Source organism: Chrysoperla carnea, chromosome 3 (genome assembly GCF_905475395.1).
Source record: "Chrysoperla carnea chromosome 3, inChrCarn1.1, whole genome shotgun sequence".
NCBI lineage: Eukaryota > Metazoa > Arthropoda > Insecta > Neuroptera > Chrysopidae > Chrysoperla > Chrysoperla carnea.
In genome coordinates, this window is record NC_058339.1 from 76,075,496 (window position 1) to 76,100,448 (window position 24,953).

At 29.7% G+C, this 24,953-nt stretch overlaps 3 protein-coding genes across 3 annotated transcripts; 1 reads left to right on the forward strand and 2 right to left on the reverse strand.

Annotated features, from left to right (window-relative positions):
- Positions 1 to 1,245: 1,245 nt before the first annotated feature.
- On the reverse strand, positions 1,246 to 9,505 carry LOC123296999 (E3 ubiquitin-protein ligase RNF34). Its single transcript, XM_044878748.1, has 6 exons — positions 9,322 to 9,505; positions 6,022 to 6,152; positions 5,411 to 5,602; positions 4,080 to 4,393; positions 2,086 to 2,311; positions 1,246 to 1,460 (listed from the first exon to the last, which is right to left on the reverse strand). Exons 1-6 carry the CDS (start codon positions 9,429 to 9,431, stop codon positions 1,285 to 1,287), a joined length of 1,149 nt encoding a protein of 382 aa, XP_044734683.1. The 5' UTR covers positions 9,432 to 9,505; the 3' UTR covers positions 1,246 to 1,284.
- A 1,432-nt stretch (positions 9,506 to 10,937) lies between these two features.
- Positions 10,938 to 14,941, forward strand: LOC123296998 (RNA-splicing ligase RtcB homolog). The gene is made up of 6 exons (XM_044878747.1): positions 10,938 to 11,458; positions 11,519 to 11,752; positions 11,925 to 12,260; positions 13,061 to 13,195; positions 14,019 to 14,183; positions 14,687 to 14,941. Exons 1-6 carry the CDS (start codon positions 11,036 to 11,038, stop codon positions 14,912 to 14,914), a joined length of 1,521 nt encoding a protein of 506 aa, XP_044734682.1. The 5' UTR covers positions 10,938 to 11,035; the 3' UTR covers positions 14,915 to 14,941.
- Positions 14,942 to 14,972: 31 nt separating this feature from the next.
- LOC123297000 lies at positions 14,973 to 15,947 on the reverse strand. Its single transcript, XM_044878749.1, has 2 exons — positions 15,432 to 15,947; positions 14,973 to 15,212 (listed from the first exon to the last, which is right to left on the reverse strand). Exons 1-2 carry the CDS (start codon positions 15,900 to 15,902, stop codon positions 15,054 to 15,056), a joined length of 630 nt encoding a protein of 209 aa, XP_044734684.1. The 5' UTR covers positions 15,903 to 15,947; the 3' UTR covers positions 14,973 to 15,053.
- Between the last annotated feature and the right edge of the window lie 9,006 nt (positions 15,948 to 24,953).

Sequence of the window (24,953 nt, forward strand, 5' to 3'; positions counted from 1 at the left end):
TCAATTTACCACTATTAGACTCCCTAAAACGCAAAAGAACTCAACTTAGTAGGCTATGCAACCATTTCGCTAATGACTGTATATTAGTCAAGCAATTTCAATAATAAGAAAAGGCAGTAAGGGCAAATATCCGTTCAAATAGAGATTGCTTTCTCGATAAATTGAGTATAAAATTCTCTACTTTGTATGAACGTAAGAGGATTGAGGAACAATAATTTCGGAAAAACTAAAAAGAGTCGATGCAAAGGAGTGAATGTCGATCTGTAGCCAACATGCTTTAAGGAAAACATCAAAAGTTGAATACTTTAAATTAATACTCAATTACCGTAAAGACAAGAAGGCAGTCAACGTTAAGAGTTTTGTTAAAGTCGGTTATCCATCACTGTAAAGCAGTTGTGCGCAAGCCCGAGCCCATCGTGTCAAACCCGTCAATCTGAACCAGCTAACTTAAAAAAGGGTCAGCTTGTTTCAAATGTTTGATGTCGATGTTGTTGAAACACATGGAACATTCTCTACTTTATAAAGCAGAATTCACACGTAGAAGAAAAGATTGAATACTACTTCAAATTCATAGCTTGAAAGTAAATGCAATTCTAGCGGGATTTCCGTCGATTCTAACGGAGGTTTTATCTGAAAGTGGGATTGTTAAAATAGTGAACCATTCACGAGATCTAAAAGACATAAATTTCGATCAAATCTTTATGGACCTATTATTTTAAACATTAACGCAATCTCTAAAGAGCTTCCTTGAAACCACTTAATTTCTAATTTAAATATTTTAAGGATTTTTAAAAAAGGCATACAATTGTCTACGCAGTTTATTAAACCGAGTCTACTAAGATTATTCTGTATGCGGCCCAGTCACTCTTGGTTGATCCCTTCGTCTAATGCCTTGTATATCAAGTAATAACCTTCGACTAACCAAGCAATTACCTTTGATATTGGCACACTTCTCTCTGTAATAAAGACAGGCGATGCCCTGTCTATGTACTATAATGTCAATGAGCCTATTTCACAACATGTGTGGCCAACTTTAAGAAAAACAATTTATAAGCGGAAAAAAAATAAAGACAAAAATTATGGCATTATTATGTTTGGCACAACTAAAAACTAATATATTACTTTTTTTGGTTTCAAAAAAATGAAATTTTCTAAATTTACAATTAAAAATCTTTTGAACATTTATTGGATTTTTTTTACTATTTGTTTGTTTTTGTAAAATGTAAAGATGACATTGGGGGGGGGGGGATTACAGTTTTGACAAAGAATCTCTTTTTATTTTTATTATGCACGGAAAGTACGAACAACACGAACAACATATTGTCTACATATAGGGCATTCTGATAACTGTTTACCACACAATGTACATGTGGCCATATGACCACATTCTAACATCACACATTCAATTGGAGCATCCATACATATCTTACATAAATCGTCTATAGGAAGTGTTTCCAATCCTGGAAGGAAAAAATATTTATTTATACTAAGATGTCATTCATAAAGAATGAATCTTTCAGCAAGAAGTGTCATTTTTAATTTTCCAACTTTTTTTTATTAGTTGTCAACAAACAACCGTCATTCGATGACGTTTGGCAAAGAAAAAATAGGAGATTTTTAGTTATGGATCGATATCCATTCGCAGAAAGTATTGACATAGTGAAAATTCACTACAGAAACGGTGAAAATATCGCGAACACGATTCGTAAACTTCATACCGTTTTTGGTCATCATTAATCATTCGAACTCGTTACGGACGAGTTAGTACTAAAAACGCAGGTTTGTCCATTTCGAGACGATCACAAGAATTTGATCTATCCACAGCTATTTTGCACCGTATTTTACATAAATATCTTGGCCTACATGGCTTTTTTCACAAAAATATCACGTTTTTGTTTTTAATTTTAAATGACATCTTTTATTGAAAGACTCTGTATATAAAGTCATATATTAACAAATAAGACGGGCAATTCAAATGAGAAGCAAAAAAATGACATAAGCGTTACAAGACAGAAATTATTTGTCCTCATTGATCAAAAATAGAACAATATTTAAAGTAATAAAATTAAAAGCATATTAGTGTACCTTCTCTGGATTGATAATATTCATTCCATAATCGTTGTACACGTTCCAATAATTCAGCTTTTTCAACACATCCTTTAAAATCGACCCGATTCTTAATTAATAAACATTTTAATTGTTGTATTGTTAAATCATGTAATGCCTGTTGATTCTTAATATCTGATAATTGTAAATTATGAAATGATTCATTTGAATTACTTATATCACGTTCTGATGCTGTTAAATTACTCTGTAATAAAATTTTTATTTTAATTAAATATCTCGCGAGCAAATTTCAATCGATATTGGAATTTATCTATTTTTTATAATCTGTTATTTTTTGCGAGTAGATTTCGAGAATCATTTGATATAGCAATGTAATTGTGTTTTGGAGTTGATTTTGAAGGGAAATTATCGTGTTTTGGATCCTTATTAGGGCTGTCTTTAACCTTTCAGGATCACTTTTTGTAAAACTTCATTTTACTTCTAGATCGAGGACGAACTCGATCGCGGATCACCCAGTGGAAAAGAGAGGCCTGGTGCCGCCTGACCTCAGTTTAAATATTTCAAAGAACGAAAGCACAGTGACTATTTGGAATCACCACTATTTGGACAGAATGAAAATGAATTGTTTTAGTGTCTCCAAGTGTCTTGTATTTAGGGTGGACCATTTTAATCTATTATGACTAATAGCTCGTTTTGTGGTAAACCAATCAAAAAATAACTTAAATAAAAGTTGCAGAGTTTGATGGGGAACATCATACTCAATTTAAAGCCTAAAAAGTAGCAGATAGGATAACTCTTTAAATTAGAAAGTTGTTTCATATAAAAAACTAACACTTATTATTTAAAAAATTCGGAAAAATATGTCAATTAATCAATAGAAAACACGCTAGGTACAGAAAAATGCTCTACCCTAAAGTTGTCAAAAGCAATAGAGGACGTTCTCCCACGACCATGACTTTCACTTTTTAAGTTTTTAAGTGCGACTTAAATTTCCTATTAAGACGTATTTCTTCTGAAAGCTAACGATTTTCGAAAAAATATTTTAAATAATAAATGTGTCCTGATAAACCTGATGTCCCCCCATCAAACTCTGCAACTTTCATTTAAGTTATTTTTTGATTGCTTAACTACAAAACGTGCTATTAATCACAATAGATTAAAATGGTCCACCCTGTAGATTATTGAATAAATAAATATGCAAAATAAACAAAATGTTTAAAATATCATAAATAAGGAAACGATTAAATCAAATTATTGAATAATTATTATTTGTTTAATTTAATTAATTAATTTTGTCAAAATTATAAATAATACGAAAATTTGGCACGGCTTTGCTAGCAGATAATTATTTTAAGATTTTTACAATGTCAAAAAATGTGCAGTGACTTATAATTTCTAAAATAAAATATTTGCAAAGCCGTTTTCAACTTTTTGAAGGTCATGGACAAATAAAGATCATGTGGTTCTCCTTTTTTGTAAAACTTCATTTGGCAGCTAAATCGAGTACGCACTCCTTTTTTTGCGTCTTTGGTCACGTCATTATTGACATACAGAAAAGGAAAAACCTCATACTTTTCTTTTTCTGACACGAAATACAAAATATTAGCATTTAGTTGACTCTGGATAAGTTTTTCGACATAATATTAGTGTGCTAATTAAATAATTATTCAATGTCATTGCCGCATTTTGTCTCATTTTATTTTAAATTGAACCTAATTTAATTATATAAAACCAATAAAAGAAACCTAATACTGCTTCATAAGTTTGGAGCTAGAAACTTCGAAAATCGAATTACAAATCAATTATTTTGCCATTCAATGGCGTACAATGAAACGATGCCAACAAAGATTGCTTTTTGAGGGCAGGTCGGGGCTCCGTCGATCTTGGGTCTCTGGGCCAATGTCCAATTGAAAAAGTGGCCTTCACTGACGTTACAGTCAATAGAGGGAACTTTAAGTACCATAATCTCCAAAAATAACAATAAAAAATCGTAAAATAATAATCAAACTTACATTATTACTAATTGTTGTAACAATTATATCACTATCAGTTTCACTCTCAGAATTATTTTGTGGACCTTCATGTGGCAGCTGTTGGGATGGTGTATCCGTAATAAGTGAGGGTAAAATAATTGATGAACTCTCTGCATTGGAAACATCATCACCACTACCAGATCTAGCTTCTTCAGCTGACGATACAACAGCAACATTTAATAATGGCACGTCTACATTCTGTGTAGATGGTGTTGTTTCAGTTGTTGTCTCAAGATTTGGTGGCGGAGGATTATAATATGGTGGACGTGCGTGAAATTGAACTCGGGCACCAGCTGTTTAATTTCATAAAATAAAATGAAGAATTACTTTTTAGAATTTCTCAAATTAAGATAGTTCACTCGTAAATGGTTTTTCTTAGAAATTTAATAAAATTTAAACATAAGATAATAAGAGTATTATGTATTTAATATAAAAAACTAAATTTTTTCACCGTCTGAGTATAATCTAGAAATAAATCTCGAAAACAGTTTTGGTACCAAGAAAACGATTCTTATCCAATTTGTTGAAAAGATAAGCAAAAAAAAAATTTACAAAGGATCCTGCACAATTGGATAAGAAAATGGCTTTCTGTGAAACTTTTTCTAGCCAAATTGTGCCTGAATACGAGCGTGTTATTATGGACTTGACAATAACAAGTACATTACCTAAAGTAAGAATTTTTCAATAACATGGTGATCACAAGAATCAACTTTCAAAAACCCCTTTTTGATTCCCGATTTATAGCCACTACACCATCTGGCCGTTGTAGTTGCTATGAATATTTCAAGAAAGTAATAAAACTAAGATCCTTGATTCTAGTGATTCTGGTCAGTAGACTAGGATAAAAATATTAAATTATTGTATTGTCGTCGGACCTTGATACGTGTGCAAATTTTCAAATTAATAAGACAATTAGAAGTAAGCTAAAATTGACTTCTAAGACTTTTTTACATTATTTGTTAGGCCGGACATACACGTTACGGTATACTGGAGAAGTTTAAATCGAAGTTTGTGTGGCGTCTGGAGAAGAATCGAAATTCGATTCTTACTACATGCGCAGGCGAGTAGACCTGAGCGTGTGTATGAGTCCGTCCGACAAACCGATACAGGTATAAAGTTAGTTTCTTGAGCAGAAAGCATGTCGTTTTTGTTCCGTTGTTTTTCGGATTTTCTCGATTGAGTACAAATCTTCCGATTTACCGTAGCGTGTGGATGCTCTAACCTGCACCAGGTTTAACTACACAGGTACACTGTAACGTGTATGTACGGCCTTAAAGTTACAAGTAACATTACAAAATAATTAAAATAACCTGCTGTAGTAGGATTGTTTGCTTCTGGACGTGAATTACTCGATACATCCGATGTAGATGTAAAAAACGAACGTAAATTTTTAAATAATTGTCGTGTAGGATTTGTTTGATCATCCGAATAATTTGTTTCAGTCGGTGTTTCGGTGGTACCATTTGCATGTGCCAATAGTAAATTTACTAAATCTTCTTTTTCTATAAAAAGGAAAAATGATTTAAATAAAAGTTAAATTCAACGGTTTTTATGAAAATCCCCCAGCTGGCTGCGAATATTGATGCATTTAATTTAATTGTACATATTCACTGCGAAAATCCAGTCGATAAAATTGTTTATTTACTTTGTGACATGCTATTAAAACGTAGAAATTCACTAATGGCTATTTTTCATTACTTTTGTCTCCGATTGTACTTCCCAAAACATCCTTTTTTTATTAACAAACTGTATTACAAAACGAAGCATGAAAACATAAGAGTACATATGAACTTCCTCTTATTTTTGAAAGACTTATTACCTAATTAGTTTTCCAAATTAAAAACTGAGACTATCAAAAATTCAAATATTTATCTACTATTTTGGGCCACTGGGAGGATCTCCTTAATTGTCGTAAACAAACCTATACATCCTTTCGTTGATACTTGTTTATTCGCTAAATAAACTTGTAAATCCTTTGCTTTTAATTTTAATAGTTGTGTTTTATTTAAAGGCCTTGATGTTAAAACTGCACAATTTTCACAATTAATATGCCTGTAAAAATAAAAAAACGTTAAAAATTACTTTTTAAAGCCAAGGCTCCAACATGCGTAAAATAAATCACGTAGTCAAAACTAACAAATATTAGGGGTTAGAAGTTTTTCTGTATTAATAAATTTTTCTAAAAAATTAATAAGATAAAAAATTTTGGATTCAATTTTTCTTAAAATTGGCTACAGAAAAATAGAAAACATTTACTATTTTAATAAATTTTATTTATTCCTTAATTTCAACAATAACATTTCACAATTTTTATTTATTTATTCGATTCAGTGTCTGTCTGTCAAGTAGATAAATCGAAAAGACAAAGATAATTCAAATTTCCACTTAATGAAAATTAATTAACCACTTAATGAAAAAATGCATAACTTACTTATTTGCTTTACGCATTACACAATTTTTACAATAAAATCGTCGACATTCTGAACACCGTTTTCGTGTTCTCATCAATGAAAACTTTTTATAACATGTACCACAGTGCATTTTTACTTAACGTTTGTTTTTTTTAAATATCATACAAACAATTTTGATTTTTTTGTTAACTACGTTTTTGAGATTTGCTTATAAAATTTTTGAATTCAATTAGCTAACTTTTTTCTGATAAAATATTATTATTCATCAACGATAAGAGAGATTATTGTATTGTGTTATTTTAAATTATTATACATTTTTCTGTATCATTAGTTGTATAAAAACAATTCAAAAACGTTTGCTGAATTGACTAAATTGTTTCCCGTCTCGATACTGCTATATAGTCTACAAGTTCAAATTATAGAAAAATAGAAATACTGGTCGTAAAAATAGTAGTGTTTTTCAGCACATATAAAATTGCAAAAGTTATAAACATTAAAAATGAAAAAAAGGGATTTCGCCTTTTGCCAACGTTTCATAAAATATTAAAATTTAAAAAGTTAAAAAAAAAAAGGTTTTCAAAGAGGGGGAAATTTCCAATAAAAAACTCCTATTCCCGGAAGTCTATCTCTATTATTTATAATAGAGAACTAATGGCCGCCATTTGTTCTAGTTTTCGTAAATTTCGTAGTATTTTATCTAGAAAAACTTTTTTTGCCCTAATTTGCGCCTTCACGGTTAAATATTGATGTTTACGAAAAAATGTTTCAAACAAAAGTTGTTTATTTGTGTTTACGCTTAAACTTTTGTTTAAATCTCTTATATAATATTTATCTTTTTTCGTTTTCGAATTATTATGTTTCCAAACAGGCGCGCGGACAATCGGAAATTGACTAATTAAGTGATTTTATGAACACCTATCCCTTGATATATATATTTCATATACAAGATATTCTATTATTGTTTGCAGAAAATTATACCAGTAAATTAAGCTTATGAAGACAAATGGAAAAGCTCTTTACCAAATTTCGATCTGAGGCCTGATTCGGGAGATGTGACTATGGGAAAAATAGAAAGATTTGTTCATTCACAGACCAATCAAACTCATTAAACGTAGTAGGTGTCACTTTAGAATATAGAGATAGCTATCATAAAACAATAATTGATTGTAAATTGATTTAATTGGGTAGAGAATACTAAAAAAAATATTTTGTTACTAATATTAATACCTAATGTAATCCCCCCGTATGTATAGTAATACATATGACGACACATCCTACTTTTAAGTGTCTCTGTATTGGTGAAATAATTTAATAAATACTTATTATTTTTTGTTGTATTTATAAATAAAGACAACAAAATATTTTTTTTAGTATTCTCTACCCAATTAAATCAATGTACAATCAATTATTGTTTTATGATAGCCATCTCTATATTCTAAAGTGACACCTACTACGTTTAATGAGTTTGATTGGTCTGTGAATGAACAAATCTTTCTATTTTTCCCATAGTCACATCTCCCGAATCAGGCCTCAGATCGAAATTGGGTAAAGAGCTTTTCCATTTGTCTTCATAAGCTTAATTTACCAGTATAATTTTGTGCAATCAATAATAGAACACCCTGTATACGCCCGGTATAAAAATTAAAAATAAAATCCTAAATGGAACATCCGTCATTCACACACAATCATCGATAAAATATTTCGTCATTTTTTTTTTACTTTACAATTATTATTTCTTATCTTAATTTCTTAGAAAACGTTACTTGGAGTCCATAAAACTTTGCTGATCTGGCATTCTTAATATATTAACTTTTTTTTAAACTCTATATACAAAGTACTGTAGAAATCGTTGTAAAGTTTTAAGTAAATCATTATATTTTAAGATTCCTTAATTTCAACAATAATATTTTTGATATTAATTATTTTTCAATTTTTTTCTTTAATAAAAAGTGAAAAACAGAAGTTTAAAATATTTCTTGAATATGCAAAATTATTCGACTGAGTGTTTCTTGCCTGTCAAGAAAATAGACCCAAAAACGAAAAGACGAAGATCTTTCAAATTTCTCACATAACTTCGAAAAAATACGCATATGATGGAGTTTTGAAAACCATTCAGAAAATTTTAATCCTTTTTCCAAATTCTGCCAAAACATTAAAAACAATTCCTTTTCAATTTTTTTTTCTTTAATAGAGAGTGAAAAATGGAAATATAAAAATAGTTCTTGAATGCAAAAGGTCACGGATTCGAATCCTAGTTTAATTGAGTTACCTTTTAAACTATTTTTCTTTATTTATATGGAAATAAAAAGTAATTTTAAAATTAATTTAAGTTTTAAACTTAAAATAATTGTTTTATATATTTATTAAATGGACTCGAAAACAAAATGTAGTTGTTGTTTTGTCAAGAAACCGAATCTGAATATTTTGTTCCTTTCTAGGTTTGCTATATTCTATTATTATACGAACAAGAGTTTAGCCATTTACATCCCATTTTTTAAACAAATGTTCACACCAAATAATTTGAAGCAAGTTTTAAAGATATTCAATTTATTGCGGACTTTCGGTAGTTATTTGCGTTGCATTTGGGATAATTCTAGGGATACAAAGACCTATAGCCTCGCTCTTAATAAAATTATCATGTTACTAGTAATTACCAAATTACAAGGAGTTTCCAGAACACAGCAAAATCTACTATGAGTATTAAGATCAATATCAAGATAGGATAATTAATGGAATGTAGTCAAGTTAAATTTTCAATAATTAATTAATCTTAAGTTTAACTTAACTTAATGAAAAAATGCATAACTTACTTATTTGCTTTACGCATTACACAATATTTACAATAATATCGCCGACATTCTGAACACTGTTTTCGTGTTCTCATCAGTGAAAACTTTTTATAACATGTACCACAGTGCATATTCACTTAATGTTTTTATTTTCTTTTTAAATATCATACAAAAAAATTTTGATTTTTTTTTTGTTAACTACGTTTATAAGATTTTTTTATACAATTTTTTAATTCCATTAGCTAACTTTTTTCTGATAAAATATCATTATTCGTCAATGATAAGAGAGGTTTTATATAAAATATATATTTTAAGGTTATAGCATACTTAAGCTACTTTTTTCCCATTACAATTTTCTACATAATATTTAATTTATTTTGCTTGTAATCAATCACAAAATACCAGTAAGAATTACACTTAATAATTTTGATACGAACATTGGTAATTAATAACTTTTCTTGAAAATATTTTTCATCATTTTTTAACTGTTGCGGAATTTTGTACAATTATTTTTGACGTTTACGAAATGTCAAAAGTTTGGATTTTTTGAATGTTTTGTTTATATTATGTTGGTCATAATAATCGAGCGCTTATTTTAAAACTGCTCCTCATACTGTGTTTCCTTTTATTTTATTATAATAAACTTTATTTTGAAAAATATCTCGAAAACTTTAAGTCAGGCGTTTAAAACATAACACTCTCATAGCTCTGATGTATTTCAAATTCAAGGACTTGAAGATCCAATGTCTAGAAAACTTTAAGTCGTACGGTTTAAAACCATCTTATTTTTATAAAATTTGGGTCAAAATAGCCATAGAAAATGACTTTTTATGGAGATCAACCCATTATAGCAAAAATACGAGAAAATCTTCAATTTTGAAAAAACTTGGTTTTAGACATATATCAACCCGGCGAAAGCGATAGCACTATGTAAAATACGATCCAATTTACGGTTTTCAAGAGAACACTCTCATGGCTATGAAATTTCAAGTCCCGAGGACTTCGAGGACGAAGATCCAATATCTCGAAAAATCTCCGCTTCATTAAAATCAGGAATAAAAAATATTTTTGTAAATTTTCAAATTTTTAAACCCTTCTTTAAAAAATTTGCAAAAATTCGAGAAAATTTATTTAACTTCGATTTTGATAAAAAATTGGTTTTAGCCTAATTTGGACTAGGCGAAAACATTGCCGCTCCTTAAAATACGATTTTCATGATAACACTCTCTTTGCTGTGAAATCACAAATCCGAGGACTTGAAATTCTTACATTAGACGTAGCAAAATAAATTGATCTGAGTTTCAATGTTGAATTCCTTCTTTTATATTAAATCGAAATCAGAAATATTTTTGGACTAATTAATTGTTAGTCCAAAATTGAATAAAATTCGTTCTTTGGAAACTTTCATGCGAATTAACTTTTCGGCAGCGAAAATCGCTGAATTCAAAATTGTTAATTTTAAAATGTTTAAAAATAAATTTTTCATCGATTACAACAAAAATAAGCTAATTGCATTCAAAATGTAAAATAATTTTTAATCAACAAAATTTTTAAAAATTGCCTCTTGATATTGCACTGCCATCTATAATCTTTAAATTGTAATTATAGAAATTTGACAAGCCGGTTTAGAATTTCATACGATTGCCTAAAAAGTCAAAATATTGCACAATTTGCTTAGTCTTGTATTAAAAGTTTGTATTTTTTGGATTAAACTTTGACGGAATAATCTTTAATAATGGTTGTAAGGCAATATAATGAAGAACTTCAATATCTAGAAAAGATGAGCCCATATTGTTGGAGAATTAAAAAAGGTTTTCAACCTGGAATGAATGTAGAAGGATGTTTTTATGTAAACAGTACATTAGAAAAACTAATGTTGGAAGAGTTACGGAATGCTTGTCGTCCTGGTATGGTTGGTGGGTTTTTACCAGGTGTTAAACAAATTGCAAATGTTGCTGCACTACCTGGTATCGTGGGTCGATCAATTGGCTTACCAGACATCCATTCAGGATATGGATTTGCCATAGGAAATATGGCTGCATTTGATATGTCTGATCCTAAATCTGTTGTTTCACCAGGCGGTGTAGGATTCGATATCAATTGTGGTGTACGTTTGCTTCGAACAAATTTAGTCGAAAAAGATGTCCAACCAATAAAAGTAAGGGCTGATATTATCTTCTCAACTTAGGATGAATTCTAAAAAAAAATTCTAATTTAGGAACAATTAGCACAAAGTATGTTCGATCATATTCCCGTGGGTGTGGGCTCAAAAGGTATAATCCCAATGAATGCTCATGATTTGGAAGAAGCTTTAGAAATGGGAATGGATTGGTCATTACGTGAAGGATATATTTGGGCTGAAGATAAAGAACATTGTGAAGAATATGGTCGTATGTTAAATGCAGATCCTGCAAAAGTTAGCATGCGGGCGAAAAAACGTGGTCTACCTCAGGTAAATTTTATTACCAAAAATTTTTTAATAAAAAACAATTTCTAAAGCGATTACGGGCCATAATTTTGATTTAATGTATGTAACTTAATATTTGCTGAAATACTGTAAGTTAACCAGCATTTTGAAAATAAGTACATTTATGTCAAACTACATTTAACCCGCATTTTTGTAGCTAGGAACATTAGGTGCTGGCAATCATTATGCTGAAATACAAGTGGTCGATGAAATCTATGATAAATGGGCAGCAAGTAAAATGGGCATTGAACGTAAAGGACAAATATGTGTCATGATTCATTCAGGGAGTCGTGGTTTCGGACATCAAGTTGCTACCGATGCGCTAGTTCAAATGGAAAAGGCAATGAAACGTGATAATATTGAAACAAATGATCGTCAGCTAGCGTGTGCACGTATTCATTCGCAAGAAGGACAGGATTATTTAAAATCAATGGCGGCCGCTGCGAATTTTGCTTGGGTTAATCGAAGTTCGATGACTTTCTTATGTAGACAAGTATGGTTTTATGATTTTTTACGGCTAATTTCTTCACTTATTGTTAGTTTAAAAAAACCTCTTGTGGGGCAGAGATTCATCACTAAGGTCATATTTTCTCCTAATTAGAAAAAAGTGATATTTTGACATAAAGAAGTGAAATTTACAAAATTAAAAAAACCCCGACATTTTTCGGGTGCGGAACCCTAAACTTGCATTTGAAACGTATCTAAGAACACTCTCCATTAAATTACGTTTTTCTTTGGAGCCTTCTCCAAACTAAACTGATTTTGAGGATCATCATCTATTTTTTTAATTGTTCCGGGTACGGAACCCTAAAGTAACATAGCTAAGAATACTCCCCATTAAATTACCTGTCAAACAAAACATAAAATCAAAATCGATTCATCCGTTTATTCGCTACGATGCCACAAACAGACCCACAGATATACAGACAGACATAGCGGTCAAATTTATAACACCCCTTTTTTGGTTCGTGGGTTAAAAAATAGGGAAATCTGGATAGGAAGTTGTTAAGGCAACACGGTATTGAAAATCGCAAACTCATGAAACCCCAAAATGAAATGCATTAATAAAGTCGAAACTGACGTATAATACACCCCCACTCCTCTTGTTGGATCGATACAGTGTATTTTCGAGAAAAATATAACCAAAATTTATTTTCGAATTTTAAAAAATGGTGTCGATTGTAAGAAAGTTTTAATCTTTACAGTTTTGCTAACTAAAAACGATCTTAGTAATAGGCGAAAAATAAATAGGCTAGCGATTTTTATTCATTTAAAAAATATGTTTTTTTTCAGGCATTTGCAAAACAATTTCACATGACTCCAGACGATTTGGATATGCATGTTATTTACGACGTTTCACACAATATCGCGAAAATTGAAGAACATATGGTCGATGGAAAACAGAAAACATTATTAGTTCATAGGAAGGTAGGTTTCTTCGATAATAATATAAATTTCTATTAATCCAATGTAATAAATGTCGAAAATGGCTATCATTCATTGAAATGAAATGTATTAAAAATAATAATTAAATAATAATACCAAGGATGGTTCCGCAAATGGGTCCCCAGCCCCCCTCACGTTAGTTAACGGGTCACTTATGCCCTCCTTGAGAACAATCTGTCATCCGATAGCGAGACGTCTCCGGGTAAGAGAAGCTATTTCAAGCAGATGAAGCTATATGATTTTGTCGAGGCCAAACGCTACGCAGAAACCACAGCTTCTCCGCTGGGATTTCTCCCAAGATTGATGGATCCAAGGTTTAGACCAAACATTCGGTTTTTGCAAGTCCAAATAACATGTATGCAGGTTTCATCGTCGTCCATCATCCCCATGTTGTGAAGATGTTAGTTCAATTGACGATGTCCTGCAAAGAGTCTCACCACCCTTCTCAACTGTGTTCTAGCAAGTTTTAATGGGAGAACAGTCGATTGGCCTAGCTGTACCAGTACCAAGATGTGCTTATCGTAACCATTCCTTGATTTGGTAATTTACCGAATATCTTGCCATGGGAATGACAGGTTTAGATGAAGAGGGCGTTAGAGACCACCTATCTCGAGTAAACGAATCCACTGTTTCATTTCCTTAAACGTCAGATTAGCCCGGTACCCAGATCAGCCTTATTGTGTTATTCAGTGTCAGGCGATTCAGTTCCTAAAAGGATTCATAGACTATTCTCGATTGGAATTTTGACGCCTCAAAAACCCGAAGTGCGGCCTGGCTGGTGTGTTAATATTTTTTATAATTTCAGGGCTCTACAAGAGCATTTCCACCACATCATCCATTAATTCCAGTCGATTATCAATTAACTGGACAACCTGTGTTAATTGGGGGTACTATGGGGACATGCAGTTATGTTTTAACAGGAACTGAACAAGGAATGACAGAAACTTTTGGATCAACTTGTCATGGAGCTGTAAGTCATCGATAAATTTTACTGAGTCTAAACTCTACCATACATACTTACTTTAGTCTTTGAGTTCCTTCGTTGGTCCAAACGGTAAATTTTTAAAATTTGCTCTAATTAGAAAAAAATTCTTTGAAATGCAATGATTTAATTTATTAAATTTTAAGGTAGTTTGACCGTAAACCCACTGTTCTTTAAGATATACAGGGTATCCCACAAAATTGTTCCCATATAATTTCTTTCTGGATTGAGTCTTCATGATTTATAGTTTTTTCTGATTGCGAGCTGACTCTAGAAAATTCAGTATAGGACACCGTGTATATGACCACTATCACTATACTGGTCAAACTACTTTAACTATCTTAAACTTTATTATTACTAAAAACTTATGTGAATTTTTTTTTTAAAGTAACAGTAGAAAGCGACCTAGTTAAATCACCAGAAGGAACTTGGGGTCAAAGTATTCAGCTTTTATCTATAAAATAAACGAAAAACAATTGCATTTTTTATAGGGTCGAGCATTATCCAGGGCTAAATCACGGCGAAATTTAGATTATACAGACGTTTTAGCAAAATTAGAATCAATGGGTATATCAATACGTGTTGCATCGCCAAAATTAGTTATGGAAGAGGCACCAGAATCTTATAAAAATGTCACGGATGTTGTTGATACATGTCATGCTGCTGGGATAAGTAAGAAGTGTATTAAGCTAAGACCCATTGCTGTAATAAAAGGCTAAAGATAATAAAGAAATTTTTTGTATTTATTTTCAATATTTCTAATTTTCTCTTTAAGCCACCGTTTTGTAAATTTAAATCTAGAAGTTATACATTTTAGTTTTTCGATTCTTGTAACATTTCAGTAACCAGCCGTTTCTGCTACAATTCAATGCGTGCAGAGCGTGTTGTCACAGGAGAAAATTCTGTTTTCCGGTCTTGACACTCGAATAAATGTGGAAACACGCCTCTTTTGATTCGTAATTTTTGCAATTTCCCCATCAATTTGAATCTCATGTAATCCATCATGTCCTCTGACAGCTACGAAAAAAAGACAAAAATTGCGCTTCAAGTATCAGTAAAACGTTATTGAATTATTTATTCTTGCAGTGAAATAAAAAATGTTTAAAATATTTATCACGTCCAACTTCATAAAATCTATTCAAATTTTAACAACATTGACGAAAAACTATGGCAAAACAGTGTTTGAAAATATGTCATCTATAAATAATGCAATGATAATATTCGTACTGTACTTACTACAAAATGGTCTTCGCAACAATAATAATTCCTTTTTCCAATCGGACCCTTACGATGAGCACGATCAAACCATTTTTTTCTAATAGCCATATCCGTTGGCATGGAAAAATAAAGTTTTTCTGGCTGTTTTGAAGTAGTATTCGGGCACAGAGGCACAAAACACCCCCGAAATGCTTTATTTTGAGTTAGACATTTTTTTAATTTAAATGTTTTATCACAGTCTCTATTGTCATTTCGTAGATGTTTTAGGTCATTTTCTTCCTCTTTTATTATTAGTTCTGTATGTAATTGTTGTTCCAGTTTAATATGTTCATAATTATCCGTGAAAAATTGTTCATTTAAATTCACTTTGTCATATTCTATTGTTTCAGCTTTGACTTCAATTATTTCTTCTTTAATAAATTCATGTTTCACTAAATCAAGTTCTTCAAGTTTAATGTTTTCTTCATTGATTGAAGAAGTATTTTCCATTTCACTTTTTAAAAAATGTTTGACAGGATTGGAATAATTTTCCTATATCCATATCCATGGCTGGGATGGAAACACAGTATATGTTTATTATAAATTCACAGACGTTAAATAAATATAGACTGATACTTGCGGTTGGAATAATGTCGCTTTCTTTAGAATAATGGCCATAACAACCATTATGATTAAAATTAATGTTATGCATAAAAATAATATTTGTATCTCGTAAATGTTTTTAAATGTTTTAAAAATATCGTTAAATATAAAATCAATTTTACTATTTTTTGATGTTTAAACGTCAAAAATCAAAGTTGTTTTCTTATTGGAAAGCGCCGTAAGGTAATGTTTTTTTTTTTTTTTTTTTTTTTTTTTTTTCATAAACAGAATCTGTGATAAATTTTCTTCATGATGAAAACTTTTTTGAAGCTCAGTCACCGATTAATGTTTGTACAATTAACATTATTGTGAGTTCTTCTATAAGATACTGTGTTAAAAATTAGAATTTTAAAATGAAATAATTCAGAATTTTTCCCCGGAAAAGGTCCAAAACTGTGTTTATTGCATAGAATCAATACATAAAATCGTAATGTGGCCATCCAAACGGTTGATCGTCATAAAGAGAGATCTAAAAAAAGTACGCGTATAGCTGCCTTTGTCTGTTATATTACCTTTATGAAAGACACAGATATGCACGTGTTTATACCATAATTCGAAATATTAGAATAGCGATTTGATAGGCTGCGATACAAAGAGGGAAAACGAACTCTTTTTTAATGGTAAATAATTAACTTATTGTGTTTCCTATGCTTTTAAGCTTCTATGTTATGTTATATAATCTCTTTGGTTTATTCTGATCAAGGAAATTTGAACTATCATCTCCCGCGAAAAAAAATGAATATTTACTGTACTTGCTCAAACAGCCGAACTACTTTAAATAAAATTAAAAAAAATAAATAAATAAAAGAAAAAACTATTAATTTGTATTAAACGTTGGTTGTAGGGTTGATTTTGAATTGTATATCTAGTACCATCTCTTAGATAAATGTTTAACTTATAAAACTATCATCAATAAGTTTTTTAATACACCTATGCTTCTATCTGTGAATGAAAAGCTAAACTGTATATAGAAAATTATGAAAATCAGGAAAACAGTGAATGACCAAATGTAGTAACCAATCATGACCTACGATTGTGATAAAGAAAGAGGGGAAAAATTTGACAATGGGGTGCTATGATATCATAGCTGGTAAAAATGAGTACATTTCTACTATCCTTTATATTTTATTTCAGAGATAGCGTTAGACATCGCTATTGTGACGCTCAATAATAAAAGAAAAATTGTACAGAATGACTCATTTTACGAAAATATTTTTAGGCGAGAATTCACTGTTGCAGATATCATACATTTTAGTAAAAGTTGCCAAATTATATTCAAAATACCTTAAAAAAACAAAAACAAAGTAGACATATATTTTTCAAGGACAAAATTAAATTTCATTTATGTTTTAATTTAAATTCTATTGATGAATCATTTTAATGCTCGTGTTTCACAAAAGAAATTTACAATAAAAATTGTTAAAATAATATTTATAGGTAAATAAAATATTTATTTATTTTTTTGTATTTTAAATATGTAATATCCTTTTGTGTGTTTGGCGCCAGACAAGCAAGTGATGATTAATAATTATATATATTATATGAAGGTACCCGCCTTTAATAAATAAAATGTTATTACCTAATGAGTAATACTGGGTAATAAATACACATAGTGCATAAATTATGCATTACCATATCTCTTCCTGAAGTACGCAGTATTAATTGGCTACTTTTAAAAATGCAGTTAAGGTTGTTGAAGCGCTAAAGAAAACAAAAAAGAAACACCAATATAAGAACTAAAAAAGACCTCACACAAATTAGATGTAATTTGCATTTCGGTCAAACTTGTTCAAATTTTGGGAAATGATTGTTTATGTCATTCTAAAGAAAAGTTCCGATAGTCACAAGTCATGAAAATGACAGGATTTCATGTTATAGCTAAATTAAAGTTGGAGTGTATAGGCAAATACATATACAGATATGTATAAATACATGCATACGTATGTTTTTTAATGTAAGGGCGTTGTTTTTTAATTCTTGTTTTTTTGAAGAATATGTTACGAAATTCAAAGAAGAACCAGTGTTAAATGTTCAGTGGATCAATAATATGAAGTGTTAAGATCCTGTCATTTTCATGACTTGTGACCAAGGGAACTTTTATTCAGAATGACTTAAACTATCATTTCCCCAAATTTGAAAAAGTTTGACCGAAATGCAGATTACATTTAATTTGTGCGAGGTCTATATAATAAAAGGGTTTTTTCCTAAATTTGAAAATTGGTTTATACATTACAATCAGAGACTTACACCAAAAAAGTATTATTTAAAAAAAATACTATTTACAGTATGTATTTTGCATTTTAAAAAACTAATTCAAATTTACTTCTAAAACAGTGTAGACTATCATGGCGTCTTGAATGACATTATTACTTGACATACAATCATTTTTGTAAATTCAAGTTACAAGTATTTGCAAGTTTACATGTTTTTGTATTTGTAAACTTACATAGCCTTTTATATGGCTGGACGTAGTACCTTCAAAGTATATCCGATTGGTGTTTACTGTCATGTGACAGGATGTATAATTTTAAAGAATTTATTTTAAAAAAAATAATAATGATCCTTATATTTTATAAAAATTAATTTGGTGTTTTGTCATCTATATATCAGGATTAATCATTAGAAACTTTTATCCAATCGATTTATTCTTAGTGGACAAAAGCCAATTAACTTTGAGAAATTATTCTAAAGCATGTTAAGAATTACTAATTAAATTTTTTAAAAGGTTGCCTGAAAATTATGCAAGTTCTTCAGAAAATAAATTACCGTAAAATAACATTGGTTCCTATGGGAATTAATAAGATAATGATTTTTATTTTTTTAAAGTTTTGTCCCAAGTTTGTCACCTAAATAGTCCATTTCCAAAATCTTCTAAATAGTTCATTTCCAGTAGTTTGTCTGTTTGCCTGCCTGTCCGTCTGTCAACACGATTATTTAAACTAATAGTGTTTTTTTTCTGTAGCGCCACAACAACCTTAATTTGTTCAGTAGGGTAATGAGTGTACCCCGGATTACTTCAAGCAAATAAAACATTTGGTTACTTAATTAAATTCTGCAGATTGTCAATGTAAAGTTGTAAGTTTTTAATTTAAAACAGGATTTTGGGACCTATACTCTCACAGCAGCTGACAAATTTTACAGTTTGTCGCATTTAAGATGAAGACATCATCATATTTTCGTAATTTATAGGAATATTGGTTTTAAATTTTGCTCAGACAAATAGATTGATGGGCTACAATTTTTAAGATACTTAACTTAAAAATCATAACTTTTAACTCAGTCTGCTACAAATTGACAAATTATATCTTAATATTTTGCCGATATACCGATTTTCATGACAAAGTTCGCATTTTTAATAATTTTTTCAATATTTTGGTCCACACTCATAATTATTACAAGTTTATTGAAATTTTTGAATAGTAATTTTATAAGTAGTGTGCTATGGAAAGAAAAAACTGGATAAATTGATAATTTAATAGTGTTATGTATTCAAATATTTCAATAAACTTGTAATAATTATGAGTGTGGACCAAAATAATGAAATACAAAATGTCTTTGATTATAAAATCACTACGTTCCAACCGAGGTTGTATTTCAGTAAAGATTACGGATAGGCTATATGGAGGGAGGAAAGAGTTGGGAAGAGGCTGGAATTGAACCACTTAGTTTATGGACGTTCCCTTAATTAATAGTAAATTCATATCTAAATGTAAATTTCGATCCCAGGTAGTACACTCTCCCATATATGTATTTTTTTTGGGAACAATAGATTAACATATCAAAAAGTTTTAATCTATTTTTATACTGACATATTTGGTACAAATTCGTTACGCGCGTCAATATATCAACAAAAAAATAGGGCACACCTGTGTATATTATTTGTAATATCCTGTATTTGTCATGAAATGCAAGCTGGAAAAAAACGGTTAGTAATACATGCTTTTTTTTAGGGGGTAATTATTAACAGTCAAAATGTTGATGTTTATCAGTGAAAAATAACCGACAAGTAAGCAAAAGTGGCAAGAAGGGTTTAAAGAGTACAATTACCATACCAGTTTATATACGGTGATTAAGGTAGTACAAGCGCCAAGGTAAGTTTAAATTTGTGGATGAAATTATTTGTAATTATTTAAAACTTTGATGATGAATTTTGTTATAATTTCATGAATGTAGACGAAAAATAAGAATAAAATTTTTCGATAGCTGCCTTGGTTTTCGAAATGTTGAAAGCTATATAATTAAACAAAATTTTCAATTCTCGATATTTTGAAAATTACTCCAGGTATCGAAAAATTGTATTCTTACTTTTCGTCATATGTTGTCAAGTTGTAAAATAATAATTCACCATCAAAATTGAAAGTATATATATTTCTTAATTTCTGTTGCCACTACCGTGCTCATACTTCCTTAATTAGTCTGGCACAACGGTTTCTTTTATTGTTTTCAATAATTTATTAATGTTTTAACTTTAATTTAGATAGTTTTTTTTTATTTCCACCGACTAGCTTTGGAGAAATCTATGAAAACATATCATCCATATACCGTTTTCTCATAAGACCAATGTTAAATATGCCTAGTTTTGAAGTCATTTATTTATTTAAATAACCTGGCAAACACCCCTAGAATTAATTCAGACTTAGTCCAAATTCTTATAAAAAAATCAACCTTTTTTATCCAAAATTGCCCTGGCGCTCGTACATCCTTTAAATGGAGTTTTACATTTTTAAATCTTAGAAGTTAATTTTAACTTTAGTACTTCTATTTGTCCGATTAATTTGAAAATTTGCACACGTATCAGGGTCTGATGAAAATAAAATAATTCAATAATTTTATCCCAGTATCTTGACCAGGATCACTAGGAATAATCATATCTTTCTTGCTTTAATAATATTATCTTAAAATATGCGAAAAGTCGTAGGGTTGGAGCCTATTCACGTTATTCGATTTTATACCCTGTAAATATGTAATATATATCAAGGTATACCAATTTTAGTCCCAAGTTTGTAACAGTGAATAATATAAATTTTAATGACATGACCAAAATTTTGGTATATCTACTCGTTCATAAATTCATCTAATTAGTAAAATTCCGTTTGTCTTTCGTCTGTCATCACGGTAACTTAAAAACGAAGAAAAGCTGAAATTTTTATAGCAATCCCAGGGCGTAACAAGTAAGTTTGAGGACGTAAATGAAAACATAGATCAATTGGGCTTTGGGTCCGTAGAACCCATCTCTTAAACCGTTAGAGATAGAACAAAAGTTTACATATAAAAAATGTTCCTTATAAAAAAAATAAACATTTTTTTGTATGAAACATCACTGTTTACCCGTGAAGTTGCAAATTAGGACAAAACCTTGGTGTCCATTTTCTTCAAAAATATAAAAGATAGAGAGTTGAAAATTTGCAGGTAGCTGTAATTAGTGGTCTTGTGAAATATTTTAGAAAAACGAAAAAAAATTCCACAAAATACTTTCGAAAATTTAGTAAAAGTTGGAGGCGCTCAATTAAAAATATCAATGGTGAATAACGTTGTCTCTGTTCTCGAATCTCGAAAGTTAATAATTTTTCGTTTTCATTGGAATGCAGGACACAAATAAAGTGTATTAGGTTTTTAACTTTTTATTTGCCAATGTTTCGACCTCAATTTGGTCTTTTTCAAGGCTTTACAACAAATTTAACATTCAATAATCATGACAGAATAATTTTATTGGCTGTTAAATTTGTTGTAGAGACTTGAAAAAGACCCAATTGAGGTCGAAACGTAGGCAAATAAAAACGAATGCGTGTCGTGCATTCCCAAGAAAACAAAAAATTAATATCAAGGATGTTTCGGGGCGCCTCAAGCGTTTACAAATAGTCATGTATGAGTGACTCAGAGAAATTATTTTCTACTTTTAAGTACAATAAAAGTTAATCTTTTAAAACGTATTTTTATTGAATTTTTTTTAGTTTTAAATAGATAATTTGTATCTATGCAAGCAAGCAACAGCCATGGTGGTATTTCTATCGATGTGTGGGCCATACAAATTAACAAAAATTATTTTATGTTACTCTGTTTAAGCTTCATTAAACCTTGTTAAATAGTTAACAAATAACGAAATTGTTTATAATATTTGTTTATATAATAAATAAATAAAATAAAATACTGTTTAAAAAATATATTAATATTAACATAAAATAATTATAAACTTTATATTTTTAACAAAATGTAAATATTATTTAAAAGAAAAAGAAAAAAATGAAATAATTGTTACTATGGAAAAATATGTAAAATATATTTTGGGAGGTCCGTCTTTATACTTAAGTTTATTTAAAAAAATTTGGTTGCTCTTTATTACACTCGTAGCCAAAGAAATGGGCTAATGGATTCATATTTGAATAAATCTTAAATTTAATGACAAGTTTGTAAAATATCGTCTGCAAAAATTGTTCCATAATATCACTGGTAATCCTGATATACGATTTAAGTGGCTATTTGAGAAATTAATCCCAACCGTCAAAAAGACCTGATTTTTGTATATTCTGGATCAAAACTAATCTAGAAAATGATTTTGTTCAAATCCGAGATATTTAAACAAAAAATTTCTCGATTTTCTTACAATTGCGATTAGCCCTTTTTAAAATTAGAGAAATTTGATGGAAATTGCAGTACTGGGTAATTTTGATCCTGAAAATTCAAAAATCGTATTCATTAAGCGATTAGGTTAGTAATTCTTGTGTTATCGCTTTAAATCCTGTGCGAAAAACTTTTATTTTGAAGCGATTCTGTGGATATATTGAAAAATCATCTAATCATTAAATTAAAATAATCATCCAATCATTAAAGCTGGATTCTTATATTTTTCATGGCATGAAAATCTGGTTTAATTTGATTGAAGAAATTGTCCCAAAAACATCCCTGACATACGACTTTTGTATTATCTGGATGAAAATTAATCCAGATTTTTATCCAAATAAATTTTCTTGAAGGACTTCTTTGAAAAAATCACACACAAAAATTGTTTCAGAATTTGATGAAACTTGCTATACAGGGTAATTTTGCCCCAAAAAATTCAATAATCGATTTCATTTAACGATTGCGTAAGTAATTCTTGGCATATCACCTATAATTACATACGAAAAACTTTTATCCGAACCCTTTCTGGGGATAATTCGAAAAAAATTCACATAATCATATTAAATGAGGTGAATTTTTATATTTTTTTCGACCTTATTTTGCTATTTTTCGACAAGTTTCAAAGATATTAGCTGAAGAAATTGTTCCGAGTTGTCACTCTCTAATACAGTAGAAAATTTTGAATTGAATTGAAAGACACTTTGAATTAAACGCCCAATTTCTATGTTCATGACTGTATTTAATTCCTAATTACATATCAGTTTGTTTATTTATATCAGTTGGATAAATGGATATTTTTATACCCTGCATATATAAAATAAATCAAGGTATATTACATTTAGTCCCAAGTTTAGACCGCAGGATATCTAAATATCCAGAGATATCCTTATAAATTTGAATAGTGAATTCATGAGTGACTTTATGTTCGTGAACGAGCGACATAGGTTAATAGGGTATTATCGTTAGTCAAAAATAAATAATGAAATTTGAAAATAGTTAAAATTTATGTAAAAATATACTTAAATATTCTGATTTCAAGTCATAAAAGCACTTTTTTCTTTTAAAATATTAAAATTAAAAATCGTAATTTTTAAACTGTATATCACGTGATCTAAAACGCGGGTAAGCCCTGCTGTGATGTCATATCGGTATGAGTCATAGACCATCAGTTAGTTCAATGTAGACAGCTGGGTATAATATATACATAGATAATAAGTATTTATATTTATTATAATCAGATGTCTATGAATATATCCGTCAAACTTATTTGTGTTATTTCGTATAGTGATACCCATATTACGTCATCAAATTGGATGCCCGCGTTTTGGACAGTTTAAAAACGGTTTAAAATTTAAAGTTTTTGACAAGATAGCGTGTGTATTTTTCCGAAATAAATTTTTGGTGGCTTTTTATTAGCAAAATCAACATTTTGAAGTACTTTTTCAAAAATAGTGGAATACCCTATTGTATCATGGGTCCATAAAACCATAAATGATGGAAGTGAAGTTTAAATACAGTTCGAAACTTTTTTCGTAAACATCATAGTTTTCCTATTAGGACACAAATTAAGTAACTGCTAAAATTCTTTATAAATGAAAAGTACAAACATTAATATTTACCGATTCGTATGTTTTTATGATGTCTTTCAATTTATTTAGTTCCTTATACAATATTCATACATATACCTACTTAAGTATTGAACCGCTCACTTACTTAAGTGACGTATGTATATGTATATGTAAGTTAAGCTACTTAAGTAACTACTTAAAGCCATTTAAAGTACACATATAAATACATGTACTCTAAGAGACATCATAATTTATACGTACCTATGTGACTTAAGTAACTTTTAATATGTTTTATTACTTATATGAATACAAAAAAAAAAATTAAAATTTTCAATTATACATCCATATAAAAAGGGTCTTTCAATAAGAATGATACTTTTTTCTCGTACAAATTAGATGTAATCTGCATTTCGGTCAAACTTTTTCAAATTTTGGGAAATGATAGTTTAAGTCATTCTGAATAAAAGTTTCGATGGTCACAAGTCATGAAAATGACACGATTTTAAGTTATCGCTAAATTAAAGATGGAAAATTGACTCATTTGTATAAAAAAACTATTGTAATTTAATTGTCAAAAATCAAATACGTATATATGTAGCTGAAAATATTGATCTTAACACTTCATATTATTGATCCACTGAACATTTAACACTGCTTCTTCTTTGAATTTCGTATCATATTCTTCAAAAAAAAACAAGAATTAAAAAACAAC